At 44.1% G+C, this 13,330-nt stretch overlaps 1 protein-coding gene across 2 annotated transcripts in view; it reads left to right on the top strand.

Annotated features, from left to right (window-relative positions):
• The window catches only part of LOC129323326 (USP6 N-terminal-like protein), a 161,074-nt gene that overhangs the window by 133,937 nt on the left and 13,807 nt on the right, over positions 1-13,330 (top strand). For both annotated transcript variants that reach the window (XM_054969846.1, XM_054969845.1), the window contains 5 exons: positions 174-281; positions 7,537-7,646; positions 8,716-8,764; positions 9,521-9,641; positions 11,025-11,119. In XM_054969846.1, the coding sequence (XP_054825821.1) occupies positions 174-281; positions 7,537-7,646; positions 8,716-8,764; positions 9,521-9,641; positions 11,025-11,119 (483 nt within the window). The remainder of the gene's footprint in view (positions 1-173; positions 282-7,536; positions 7,647-8,715; positions 8,765-9,520; positions 9,642-11,024; positions 11,120-13,330) is intronic.

Raw genomic sequence — 13,330 nt, 5'->3', positions numbered from 1 at the left:
ACAACTACTGAACAAAACTCAAGAGCGAGAATATAACATTGAGATAACTAATTTTAGAATTACTATACTGTTATGTATCAGTTTCTAATCTACTGTGGGATATGTTGTACTTGATATATGCACATGCTTCTTACAACAATTGTGTTAATTTTCATTTATGTAACACTTTGTAGATGTTTCGAAGAGTTTATAAAGGGATTCCGCTCCAAGTGCGAGGCCAGGTTTGGTCACTGTTGCTGGACATCGAAAAGATTAAAGCAGAGAATGAAGGAAAGTATGAGGTAAGGCATTTTTATTGCATATAACCCAGAAGTACAAAATGTACTGAGCCAATTTCCAAATTAATAATTGCTTTTTAGATATCAGAACATTACAGTGCATTGATTGAAGACTGAAGGAATGCTTCAGACTGTCATAATTAAGGTTTATGTGATACTTTGTTACACTTCTCTAGCTCAGTTAAAATTCCAGCTCTTGGGAAAGTTATAACATGAAATTGTGCTCTATTCTGAACAAGAAATCAAAAGCAGGCAGGCTTATTCGACTGCCACATGAAATTATTTGAAAGCAGTAGAGCTGAAATGTAAGCATTTGCTTTCCCAGAATTTGTAATATATGAATCTATGAAAGTGGCTGAAACTAAAATTGACTGCCGCAACTAGTTTAATCAAACATATAAGAAATTTTTAGCATCCTTTATGTGCAGCTTATGTGGGCATTAGAACATTCTCCATTCTTCTAGATTATCCTGCTGAGTACTTGGATCATTGCATCATGTATCACTGGCTTCCATGAATGGCTTATCCTGTGAATTGTAATCTCCTGTCCACTTCCAGCTTGATCTGTGCTTGGATAGCAAATATCTGATTAGCAGCATTTCACCGTTCCTGTTGAGCTGTCACTATGGAATAGTGCCACAACTAAGCACAGCAGAGATATGGGGAGATCACTTCAATTTCCAGGTCTCTAAAATACTCTGAGGTTTTCTGTTTTCTTCAACATCCTTGCCAACTGAAAACTAGTGGATTTTTATGTATTTTGTCATCCAGAGTAGTTTAAAAATCTCATCACTGGAAACAAAGCATTATTTTTCATTGTCATGACTGTGCATGGATAAAATTACAAATAAATGTGGCAAAAAGTAACATCACGCATGTTCATGGTCCATCTTCTGTGCAGTCCCACATGGGACTGCACACGCACAGGCCTGCCAATCGGTAGGTTTTTCCAAGCTAAAGTCTGTTAGGGGGTGCTCACCTTACCAGTGCGCATGTGTGGCTTTTCCCGTTGAAACGGCACTGGGAGGCAGCGCCCCCCCCCAACCTCCAGTTCCTTCTTTGCTGCTGATCGGGAAGGTTCTACTTGTGTCTAGAAAGAGGAAGGAAAAAGAAAGAATTGTGAGATTGTCCTTTTATTATGGCTGATAAAGCTCTGTTTAAGTGGTGCATGACTTGTGCCATCAAAATGCCTAAAACAGACAGCCATTCCATCTGTCTCAAATGCCTGGGGGAAGGGCATAATGTGCAAACTTGTGAGCACTGTCGGAACATCACCCCAAGGCCAGAGCGGAAAGGGCAAGAGGCTCAAGGCTCTTGTGGGAGAGAGTGATGAAGGCATCGGATATTCCTAAGATCGTGTCTAAACCTTCACCTAAGAGACTGCCCGACTTCAATCCCAGCTTCAGCTCCAACTATGGAGCTGTCTCAGATCCAGTGCCTGTCTACCCACTCAACAACAACTGTCATCGAATCCATCTCAGAACTGACTTCGACTCCAGAAGCTCGAGACTCAGAGCCTCACTGAAGTTTCCCGTGACCACAGACCGCTGTCAAAATCGCCAACGAGATCCAACTCGATGCCAATGACCGTGGTGAAGTCGAAGAAGACGCACTTGGATCCAAGGTGCTCAGAGTTGAAGGGGTGAGAGATGAAAAGACCAGCTCCCAAGGCTTCACATCTGAACAGCTCAGATCTGAGGGATATGGATCTGAGAAACACAGACCCGACAGCTATGGATCCGAAGAGCTTGGATCCAAAGATCACGGATCGATCTTCAGCATCATCGGAGTTTGCACAACCCCCTTGTAAGAAGGCTAAACATAAGACCAAACATTTGAAGCCTGATACCGAACCAGCAGCAATTGTTCCCAGGGACAGACCTCGAACACCCTGCTTTCATTTGAGATCCCCTTCATACCACTCCTTGGCTGAGGAAGGGGAGCTGCAGGAGTGCTTTGCCCCTGAACAACAATGGCACTCTGGTCCAGAGGACTGACAGTCCTACTACTCCCATTGGCAATCTTGGTCATGTCGAGCTCCATCAAATATGGTCTGGATCTTGGGGAGCCACATCGCACACACTCAATTGCATTGGGTTTCGAGACATTCAAAGAATACAGAGGGTCTAGATCCCCCTATGAGATTCCTGAATCAGCGCTGTCTTACCAGTTCTCAGAAAGGGCAGGAAAAGGAGCCCCGGCCCAGCACCAGACCCTTCCCCCAATGAAGCAGTCATGGAAACTGGCCAAATCTCTTCCAATGAGGACTATTGCCTATATATGGAACAAATACTAAGGATGGCGCACTCACTGGAAACAGAAGTTTCAGCTGTAGACCCCAAACCAAAGGACAAGATCCTGCAACACCTCTACTCAGGGAACCCCTCTAATGTGGCCTTCCCTATCATTGTGGGACTGGTGGAGGTGATCAATACTGTGTGTGAGAAGCTGGCTTCAACGCATCCAACTTTTAAAAAGTCAGAATATAAGACCAGGGAGGACATTTGCAATTTTCTGTTCAGTCACCCTCCTTCATCATCACTGGAGACGGAAGAGATGCAAACATGCAGGAGACAAGGATCCCATACTGCTCCAGCTGATAAGGAAAGCAGAAAATTGGATTCGTTGGGAAGGAAGCTGTACTCTTCCGCAGCCCTTAATGTGAAAATAGCAAATTACACAGCTATCATGGGAGCTTATAAAATTTTTCTATGGAACCGACTGACATCTTTCCTTGAAAAATTACCAGAAGATCAAAGAATATTAGCCAAGGTCATCCAGGAGGAGGCCTTGAAGCTTTCCAAGCAGCAAATTAATGCGGGATGCAATTCAGCTGACACATCGGCTAGGGCCTTGGCATCTTCTGTGGTCTTGAGAAGGCATGCTTGGCTGCGTACCACAGCCTTACCCTTGGAGACAAGAAATAAGATTGAGGCTCTTCCATTCGAAGGGGCAGCATTATTTTCAGCCAAAACTGATGGTTCTCTTTCTCAAAAGAGAAAAGATTGCCAAACAGCATGCTTCTATGGTGTACTTCCACCTACATAGCCAACATCTCAACGGTACCAGTACAGGCACCAGCAACCCTATAAGGGTAAACCATATCACTACCAACTGTATCCTCAGTACTCATATAGATAATCCCAGTCCCAGCAGGGACAATACCAAAGAAGGCGGTCCAATAACCATACTTGACAAGGCCAGCAAGCAACCTCAACCAAGGAAGTGCAAGGGCAAAAGCAGTTCTGACTAGAATTGGAGCGGCCGGTCCTGTTTGGGAATAGACTGGCCAATTTTTAATTGGCTTGGGAAGAAGTAACTTCTTACAAATGGGTTTTACAGATTGTTAAATTTGGTTATAAAGTTGAGTTTGCCCATTACCCGGTACAGACTCTCCCTGATTTTTCCTCTCACTCCCCTTCGGATAAGTTACAAGCAGAAATAGTGGAGTTAGTTGAGAAAGGAGCTAAACAATGAGTCCTCCTTGATGACTCTCAGTGGGGATTCTATTCCAAAATGTTTCTAGTAGATAAGAAAGATGGAGGGGTGAGGCCCATCTTAGATCTCAGGGGATTGAACAAGCACATACGTGCCAAAAAGTTTAAGAAGGTAACTCTTAATACGGTTTTACAACTGTTACCCTACAACACATGGTTTGCAGTATTGGACTTAAGGGATGCATATTTCCATATTGTGATCCACCTATCTCATAGATGTTTCTTGCATTTTATTTGCAATAACATCATTTTCCAATACCAGCTGTTACCCTTTGGCCTCTCCATGGTCACGAGGGTCTTTACGAAGTGCATGGCCATGGTAGTAGCTTGCCTGAGGAAGCAGGGATGTTCTGTCTACCCCTCTCTTGACAACCAGCCTCATCTTGTGAATACCTGCAGAGACATGTAGAGCTGGTGGTTAATACCTGTAATAAATTGTGACTAATTGGGAACTGCAAGAAGTCCTCCCTTACATCATCCAGAAAGATACAGTTTATTGGGGCCATTTTGGATAGTACTAAGAATAGAGGCTTCTTGCCTCAGAAGAGGGTAGATAGAATCAATAAGATGGTGGAGCATTTTAACTGTTGTAGGTTTCAATCGGCTTTGAATGTTCAAACCCTCTTGAATTTGATGGGAGCCACCATATCAGTCACCCCCTTGGCTAGGCCCAGTGCCAGTGCCAGAGTTTCTGGCTCCTGACGCCGGGGCAGCTTCAGGGCTGTTGCCACCCCCCACGCGTGTGCGCACCCAGACAATGTGATGTCACTGCATGTGACATCATCACACAGCATGCCGCTGTGAGCTGGCCCCATTGGCATGGCAGGCAGCTGGGACGGCGCACGGGTGGCCTGCCAGCCCTCCCGATCAGTTGCCCCCCACTGCCCCAGCCACCTGCCATGCCTGGCCTGTGGCTGTGTGCAGGCGGTGGCAGCAGCATGGGGCAACTGAGCGGGACTCGGGAGGGCTGGGAGAATGCCCGCTCAGACTGCCCCACGTTGCCACCGCCAGCATGTGCTCCCACCCAGGCACAGCAGCTGAGGGCCAGGTGCGGCAGGTGGCCAGGGCGGTGCACGGGCGACTTCCCAGCCCTCCCGTTCAGCTGCCAGCTCTGCTGCTGCCAGCTCTGTGGTGCATGCCCCCGCCCCCAGCGCCCCCTCCAGCACTCGAGGTGCCTGTCGGACCCGCCTCCATGAACGCGCCAGCCCTGGCTAGGCTACACATACGCAAGCTACAGTTATGGGTTTTGTTGGTACATGATTTTGAGTCCCAAAACCTGATAGGAGATATTCAATCCTGAGAGCAGTGATTAGATCCCTGAGCTGGTGGGAAAACGATAGGAATTTACTGAAGGGTGCAGAATTCGGTTCACAACAGATAGACATTACTATGGGGTGGAGGGCTCATTGTGGTACTCTCAGCACTTATGGGAAATGGTTAAGAAATGAGAGTCAATTATATATTAATGTTTTGGAACTAAGAGCGATCCATTATGCCCTTATCACCTTTTCAGATACCATCAGGCAAAAGAAGGTCCAAGTGTTGACAATTACAGAGCTGTCTTTTATTTGAATAAGCAGGGAGGCATCACCTCCAGAATCCTGTGCAAAGAAGCATTGATTATCTGGGAATGGGCAGTAGAAAGAGGTGTCTCCCTACAGGCCATGCATATACCTGTCAATACGAATGTGACAGCAAACAAATTGAGCAGGCTGAATGCAGAGAATCACGAATGGTCCCTAACAGACGCTTACCTGAAATAGGTGTTCAAGAGTTGGGGCCATTCTGAGATCAGAATGCAAAAGAGGTGAATCAGAAGGATCTGAGTTTTTGCTCCAGGGGAGGAATAGGATACAACTCTTTAGGAGATGCCTTCCAGATGACCTAGGAGGAACACCTACTTTATGCATTTCCCCCCGATTCCCTTGATTGCCAGAACGATCAGCAAGATTCAGAAAGACAGACTACATATTATTCTGATAACACCCTTTTGGCCCAGACAACCTGGTTCCAGCATGTGATGCAGCTTTCCCAGGGTTCTCTATATCACTTTGGCTTGGAACCGGATCAACTGACAGACAGACAGAGGGGTATGGTATCACGACCTACCCAGACTGAAGCTAACAGCATAGCACATAATGTAACATGGACCCTCTCTGAGAGAGTGATTGAAGTTGTGCCTAATGCTAGGAGGGAAAATACTAGAAAGTCCTCTACATTTAAATGGGAATGCTTTAGTCTCTGGGTGGGTCAGAAAGGATTTAACTATCAAATTTAAGACATATTGGAATGTTAGCTATCTCTCAAAGATGATGGACTTTCTATTGCATCCATTAAGGTATGTCTGGCTGCCATTTCAGCCTTTCACCCCAGAATCAATGGGAAGACGGTTTTCTCCTATAGCATTGCCAAGTCATTCTTTAAAGGTCTTCAAAATATGTTTCCACCTGTTAAGGAAATATTTCCTCCGTGTTCTCTACAGCTAGTACTAGCAGAGCTGATGCGACCTGCCCCCCATTCGAACCTTTAGCTAGTTGTGATCTTAGATTTTTGTCAATGAAGTTTGCCTTCTTAATGGCTATTACCTCTAGTAGAAGAGTGAGTTGGCAGTGTTGCGGTCTGAGCCTCCCTTTTTGAAAATTCATCAAGGGAAGGTGGTTATGAGACCGGACCTTAAATTTAGGCCTAAGGTGGCAAATCAGTTTCATTTGTCTCAGGACATTGTTCTTCCGATTTTTTTCCCTACACCATCTATGGACTCTGAGAGGGTTCTACACTGCTTGGATGTTCTCAGAGCTCTACTCTTCTGCAACATTTAGGAAGGATAAGCATTTATTTGTATGTTATACTGGGCCTAAGAAGGGGATTAGGGCTACAGCTCAGTCGATAGCACATTGGGTGACATCAACCATTAGATAATGCTATGACATGGCTCACTTACCCTGTCCTTTAGAAGTGAAGGCTCATTCTACAAGGGCCCAGGCGTCTTCTGTGGTGTTCTTGAAGGGAGTTTCTTTACAAGACATCTGCAGTGCAGCCATGTAGTCATCATCAGACACATTTGTAAAGCACTATGCCCTGGACGTGATGGAGAGAAGAGAATCAGCTGTGGGACAGTTTGTACTTCACTCGTTGTTTCAGTAAGATCACCCCCACCCCCAAGTAAGAAGCTTGGTAGTCTCCCATGTGGGACTGCACAGAAGACGGACAATGAAAACAGAATTGCTTACCGTAACTGCTGTTCATTGATGTCTTCTGTGCAGGCACACATACCCTCTCTCCTACCTCACTGTGCTCTTCAGTATTTACCACTGAGGGGCCGGCGGTTCAGGAGAAACTGGAGGGTGGGGGGTGCCACCTCCCAGTGCCCTTTCGGTGGGAAAAGCCACACATGCACACTGGTGAGGCAAGCACCCCCAGTGGACTTTAGCTTGAAAAACCTACCGATTGGCAAGCCTGCATGTGTGTAGTCCCCTGTGTGCCTGCACAGAAGACGTCAATGAACAGCAGTTACGGTAAGTGCAACTCTGTTTTTTTCTTAGTTGATAACCTATAAAGTATTTCAGAGGGTTTGTCTGAAGCAGACTTCATTACAATTTATTCTAGAAGACAGACATATTTCATTCTTTCTGAACATGTATCATGAGGAATGAAACAGGGACTCCTTCAAAATCAAGAAATAGCACCACCTCTTCTTAAACCAGCTATTTCCAGGTACTTTAAGAGATGTTAACTGGTTTGATCCATCTACATTCATCCAGAAAATGAAAGAACAAGCCAAGAGTTTCTCATCAGAAATCAAGCAGATAGACCTAGATGTCAACCGCACCTTTCGAAATCACATCATGTTCCGGGATCGCTATGGAGTGAAGTGAGTTGCTGATCCACAGACCTCATTAATTTATATTTAACTGCATTTCTCTCATCTTTTCTTAATTGAAGCTGGTGTTTGTTGAAATCTTCTTGTTTCAAATCCTTAAGAATCTAATGGAAGAACACAAAACATAAGTGGGTCATTAAGTATCTCCAGGATTGGCAGGGAGATGATTATTTAAGAATAGGTGGTTAATTAGGAAAGAAACCTGAACACTGGATTTAGACTCTATGGAAAGAGTTTAAGTAAAAAAAATAAATTGTAAAAAATGAGTATTTCTTCATGATACCATAAAAGATTCAATAATTTCCCCTCTTTTTCAGACATAAGGGGCAGAGGGGGATAGGACTTTGAAAGATGCTGGGATTACCAGAGACAAGCCCATCCCATTTTCCTGGTAATCTGGAGAGAAACCCAGAAATGACCAATCAGGGCTGTCATGATTTGAGTCAGAGAGGATTTAGAGATTCCTTAAGAAGGGAGGGATCTTGCAGTCACTTGAGGTGAATGTGTACTATTTAGTGTAATGGTGTGGTGCGTACTGGAATATAGAATGGATCTCATAAGCCCCTGTGCTTTCCTTAGACCTTATAGCATCTGTGCTTTTTGTATTTGGTTATGTGCCTTGTTGCTTGTTGCAGGAGGGCACTGCAGTGCTGAGAAACATCTCAAACCTATCACAGTGTTTCTGCGAGCCCTTTTCCTTTCTTTTGGTACCATACATTGTAATGCTTAAGCGTCATAGTTTAACAGATAGGATGGAAGGGGAAGAACTGGCAGTGCAACAACCTTGATAGAGTTGTGAGGTAATCTATGATTGAGCACTAGCACTGCTTGTGAAGGCACTCTGAAATGTATTGTAGATGGAATCAATGGAACAGTGCATTGTGTTGTACCAGTACTGTATAAGCAGAATTGGTTTCTGCTACTGCTTATTTGATCATATGGTTCTAGTATCTCCTTTTTAAAACACAAAGAACACCTTGGCAGTTTATAAAATTCTAACTAAACTGCAACTTTTAAACCCTACTCTGTAACATTTGTCCTATTTGTTCATCTTTTATAGGCAGCAAGCGTTGTTTCATGTTCTGTCTGCCTATTCAGTTTACAACACGGTAAGTTTAATCTGGAAATAGAAAGTCTATGAATTTAGTCCATAGCTGACATCTCTTTAGTGGGCAAAAGGAGGGAAATGTCATACAGGACTTTCAGTATGGTAGAGTGACTGGCTTTAAAAGCATCATAAAGAGGAGCACCAAAAAAAAAACACACCCCTGCTAAAAACAGTATACATCATTTTCTTGCACGTTTGTATTTTAAAAATTACTTTAATCAGTAGTTCCAGCAGCTGTTAGTAAAACAGCAGCTGAGGCAATCAAAATTTCTGTTCTAGTGTAACTTATGAAGAATCGGCTTCAACAGAATGGAGCCCTCATTTTGAATTTTATTTAATTTATTTGAGAAGTTTATAGGCTCTCTCTCTCTCTGGAGATCTACTGAAGGTGAAAGTGCTGTCAATGTGCCTTTCTCTTTCACAAAGAAGAGCGCAGTCACATAAACAGGTCTTGCTATAGCTCTGCTTTCCAAGCAGCTTCTCTGTGACTCTGGCCATTCTCCTAGTGTCCATTCTTTTAGTTGCTACATTCTGTGGTATCTTCATAACTGAGGATTCCAGTTTGCTACCGTCTGTTTTACCAGAATATGCTTACATTAGCTACAGAATTTGCTGTTTCCATGTGCAAGCAGGGGAAGAATTGATCTCATCTTTGTCTGAATTCTCGAATACTATCCAGTGAAATTAGGGGAAAGTTGCATCTTGTGTTTGCGTGCCGTACAGCTGATTGTGTGTAATATGTGTTTGAATCTTTCAGGAAGTGAGCTACTGCCAGGGAATGAGTCAGATTGCTGCTATCCTCCTGATGTATTTAAATGAAGAGGACGCCTTTTGGGCACTGGCTCAACTACTTACCAATCAAAGGCATGCAATGCATGGTAAGGTGTAGCTGAAAAACTTATTCTCCTCCTTTCCTACAAATTTTGCATGGCTTTGGTTTGCTGAACTTAGGGGAAATGGGTCGTCTTTGAGTTGCTTTTCACTCCTTTCTCATTCCTATTGTATTTACTGCAGATCAAGTTTAGTCACACTGCAGAAAAACTTTTTGGTGGAGCCATAGTTACTCCCTGCAATTTTATGTGTATTTTATAGCCCTGTAAAATAGTGTAGTACTTAGGGTCATGCTTCAGATATGTAGGAGGGCACAATTCTTAATGCATCTGGCCAGGCCAACCAGAAAATGTAGCCCATTGTTTAAAACCTGACCACTTTAAAGCTCCTTTCATCCTGTTAGAACTTTTAGATGAAATAAAGAATAATCTCTGCACATTTTATTGAAAAGGGAAGGTGGTGTATATTTTCCTTACAGCAACAGTAAATGCTAGTTTGAAAGAACACTCAGATTTGGGCAGCTCTTTTATCCTTCTCGATATGTAAGATCTAGGCTTATAATGGGGGACAAAAATCCCACCAATTATTTCATACTAGCAACAGAGCCCATTGTGAAAATAAATACAATGGGCTCTATCAGCGGGGCCTTGGGAGGGCCGTGCCGGTACAGCCCTCCCAAGGCCCCACCGCCACCACGGAGGCTGCAGCTCCCCGCCAGCTCCACAGCCCCTCAGAGGCCTGCTGCAGGCAGCACACAGAGGCTTGGTGCAGATCTCCCAAGGTCCTGCAGTGGCCGTGGGGAGCCCTCCCTGTCGTGGCCTTCCCACCATCTCGGCGGCAGCTGCGGGGCCATGCTGTACCTCCCTGCTGGCTCTGCAGCCCCTCAGAGGCCTGCCATGCCAACAACTCACCTTTTATCCTGGCATAGGCACACCCGCAGGGCCCTCAGTGTGCCTGCACCAGGATAAAAAGTGAATCGTCCCCAATAAGGCTCAGCTTTTATGTATATGATTATTAAAAAATCTCAAATAAAATAAATACTCTAGATTTCAATGGTGATGGAATCTCATGATTCCACATTACAGTAATTATTATTGATTTAACATACGGATGCTCAATTTTATAACTAGCAGTATCCAGGTTTTTGTAAGGTGATTTGAATATAGATGCCGGATCTTTGGTATTTTATTCTGCCACAGCCTCATCTGTTTTATGCATTGATTTCAGATCCTGTCCAAACCCTATCCCATAAAAACCTAGAAAAGATGGGCACTTGGAAAAGATTGGTTCATGTGCCTTGTGAACTGCTAAATTTGGTGCATCTTGGTTGATTAAAACCCTTATTAAGTACCCTTATTAGATGTTTTACTACTCAGCTTTTATTTCTGTTTGCTTCTGCCTGGGTGATGTATGGTATTTTCTTTTCCAAGGGTTTTTTATTCCTGGCTTCCCAAAGCTGCAGAGATTCCAGGCTCATCATGAGGCAATCTTAAGCAAACTTTTCCCAAAGTTGAAAAAGCACATGGTAATCTTTCCTGACACTAATAATATGTGGTAAATGTTCACTTTAACTTCAGAATGATGGGAATGTCTGATTCTGCTTATAGACTCATTTGCTAACATGCATTTCTGACTATGCACTACTTCCTTTTTAAACCCCCATTGCTCCAGACAGTGGAGGAGATGTTCAGAAAAACAATTTACTTAGTAATTACGAGTGAAGGGAATGGCTAAAGTAATATAAACATTTTTAAAAATTTGAATGTTGTAGTGGAACCAGAAGCAGGTGAAATATTTCAAGCAATGACAGAGCATTGCTTTCAGATGCAAGCTGTAATATTTGCATAGTGATATTTAGAGTTTACTTAAGTTGTCACTGCTTCACCAAGGAATTAACATTAAGGCAAGGAGAGATGCCATGTAAACTTATACCTACAGAGCTTCCAAGCCTGATCTGGAGTTTGTGCCCTTTGTTTTTGGTTTTACCAACATGACATTCAAATTCCCTCAGTTTATTATTCTATAACAGAACTTTCTGTGTAGGGGTGTGCACAGGAAAAAATTAGTTAAATTCAGTTTGGTAATACTGAGCTGAAGAAAAAATTAGATGTTCTTCAAATACTGAATTGATTCTCTAGTTCAGTTTGGTATTCCAGAATAAATTTGGTAAAATTTGACTATTGTTGTCTATGGGAAATTCAATTTAGGTTTATCTGGTGGCCGGGGATATGTCATTTTTTGACAAAATTTCACCAAATTTGCAGGGGACCTACTCCTGACAGTTTTCTAAAGGACCCCCCCCCCAAGTGTCAGGGAGATTAGACCCTGAGGCACCACTTTATGGTCGCCAAAAAGGTGCCCCCAGCCACCTCCAGTCTCCATTATTCCCTATGGGGAAAACTGTCTGGGTGCTGTCCAGGGGCCATGGGGTGGCATTTTGCAAGCAAAATCCACCAAAATTCACTCCTATTGTCCTCTGAAGACCCCACAGGTTTCAGGGGGAGGGGACCCCAGGGTCCAATTCTGTGGGCCCCTGAACAAGGTGCCCCCAGCCACTCCATTTGTTCCTGTTGTGGGGAAAAAATCCAAGATGACTCCCACTGCAGAAACACACAGACCAAGGATGCCAGGTCCAGAGGCACACTCCCAAATCCAAGCTGTACATCAGCCAGTCAAACAGAACCAAATTGACACCCCTGCAAAAACCTCAGTGCCCCCTGACAAGGCTGATCATCCACTCTCCATTGTTCCCAATAATGAGTTCTTTCCCAGGGCAAGGCAAAGGATGCCACAGCCAAGGTGGCTCCCAAATGCAAACTCATCCCTGGGGAAGCCCAACAGAACCAAACTAATGGCCCCCCCCCAAACCCCAGTGCCCCCTGACCAGGCTGAGCAACCATTCTCCATTGTTCTTTATGAGGACCAACATTACATCAGAGAATCACCCAAACCAAACTGAAGCAAAGGACAGTCTTGCAAGTAGAAGCAGACTGAAACAAGGGAATGGAATCCCCCGAGAACCAAAATGAAGCAAGGGGACCAACTTCAGAGAACCACTTCCATTCTACCCAAACCAAACTAAAATAAGAGACTCCCTTGCAACTTAGCCCAACAGAACCAGTGTCATTCACAGCAGCCAAGCACTGGGTTCAGCCAGTGGGGGAACACCACAGAACAGAACCAAGAACTACTCAGCCACGAACATAAGTTGGCAAGCAAGCACAGTTGCATAAGATGGATCCCACCCACCTGGCCTCAGGCTGACAGTGAGAGTGAGGTGCTTGGGAAACCCAAGTAATCCTCTCTCTGCAGCAGCCTTAATCACTGTCCCCATCCAGTCCCTGCAGTGAGGAAAGTTTACATTAGAACAACACATTCCATTGGCTGTCCCTCCCACCCTTGCAATGAGGAAAGTTGTTAACATTAGAACAATACATTACATACATTATATTATACAACATTCTGTACTGTAGCTTCATTTGGGTGTTTCTGTGTGTTTTCCTCTGTGACACATGGTGTGTCATTCTCTGCTTTCTTTAACAGCTCTCTCTGACTCTTCCCATTTCAGTGGCAAGAGAACAACATTTCTGGGGCCTCTTTTCTCAATTATCCGCAGAAATTTGTGCTAACGTGGGCTGGTGGTTTTGCAGTGTGTGTGTGTGGGGGGGTCCAAATTGCAGTGTGTGTTTGTTGTGCCAACTGAATTAACTGTCCTCCTCCTGCTGATTTTCTACCT

This window comes from Eublepharis macularius, chromosome 2, assembly GCF_028583425.1.
Source record: "Eublepharis macularius isolate TG4126 chromosome 2, MPM_Emac_v1.0, whole genome shotgun sequence".
Lineage (NCBI taxonomy): Eukaryota > Metazoa > Chordata > Lepidosauria > Squamata > Eublepharidae > Eublepharis > Eublepharis macularius.
Note: the sequence above shows the minus strand (reverse complement) of the source record. Positions and strands in the feature narration are given on the sequence as shown.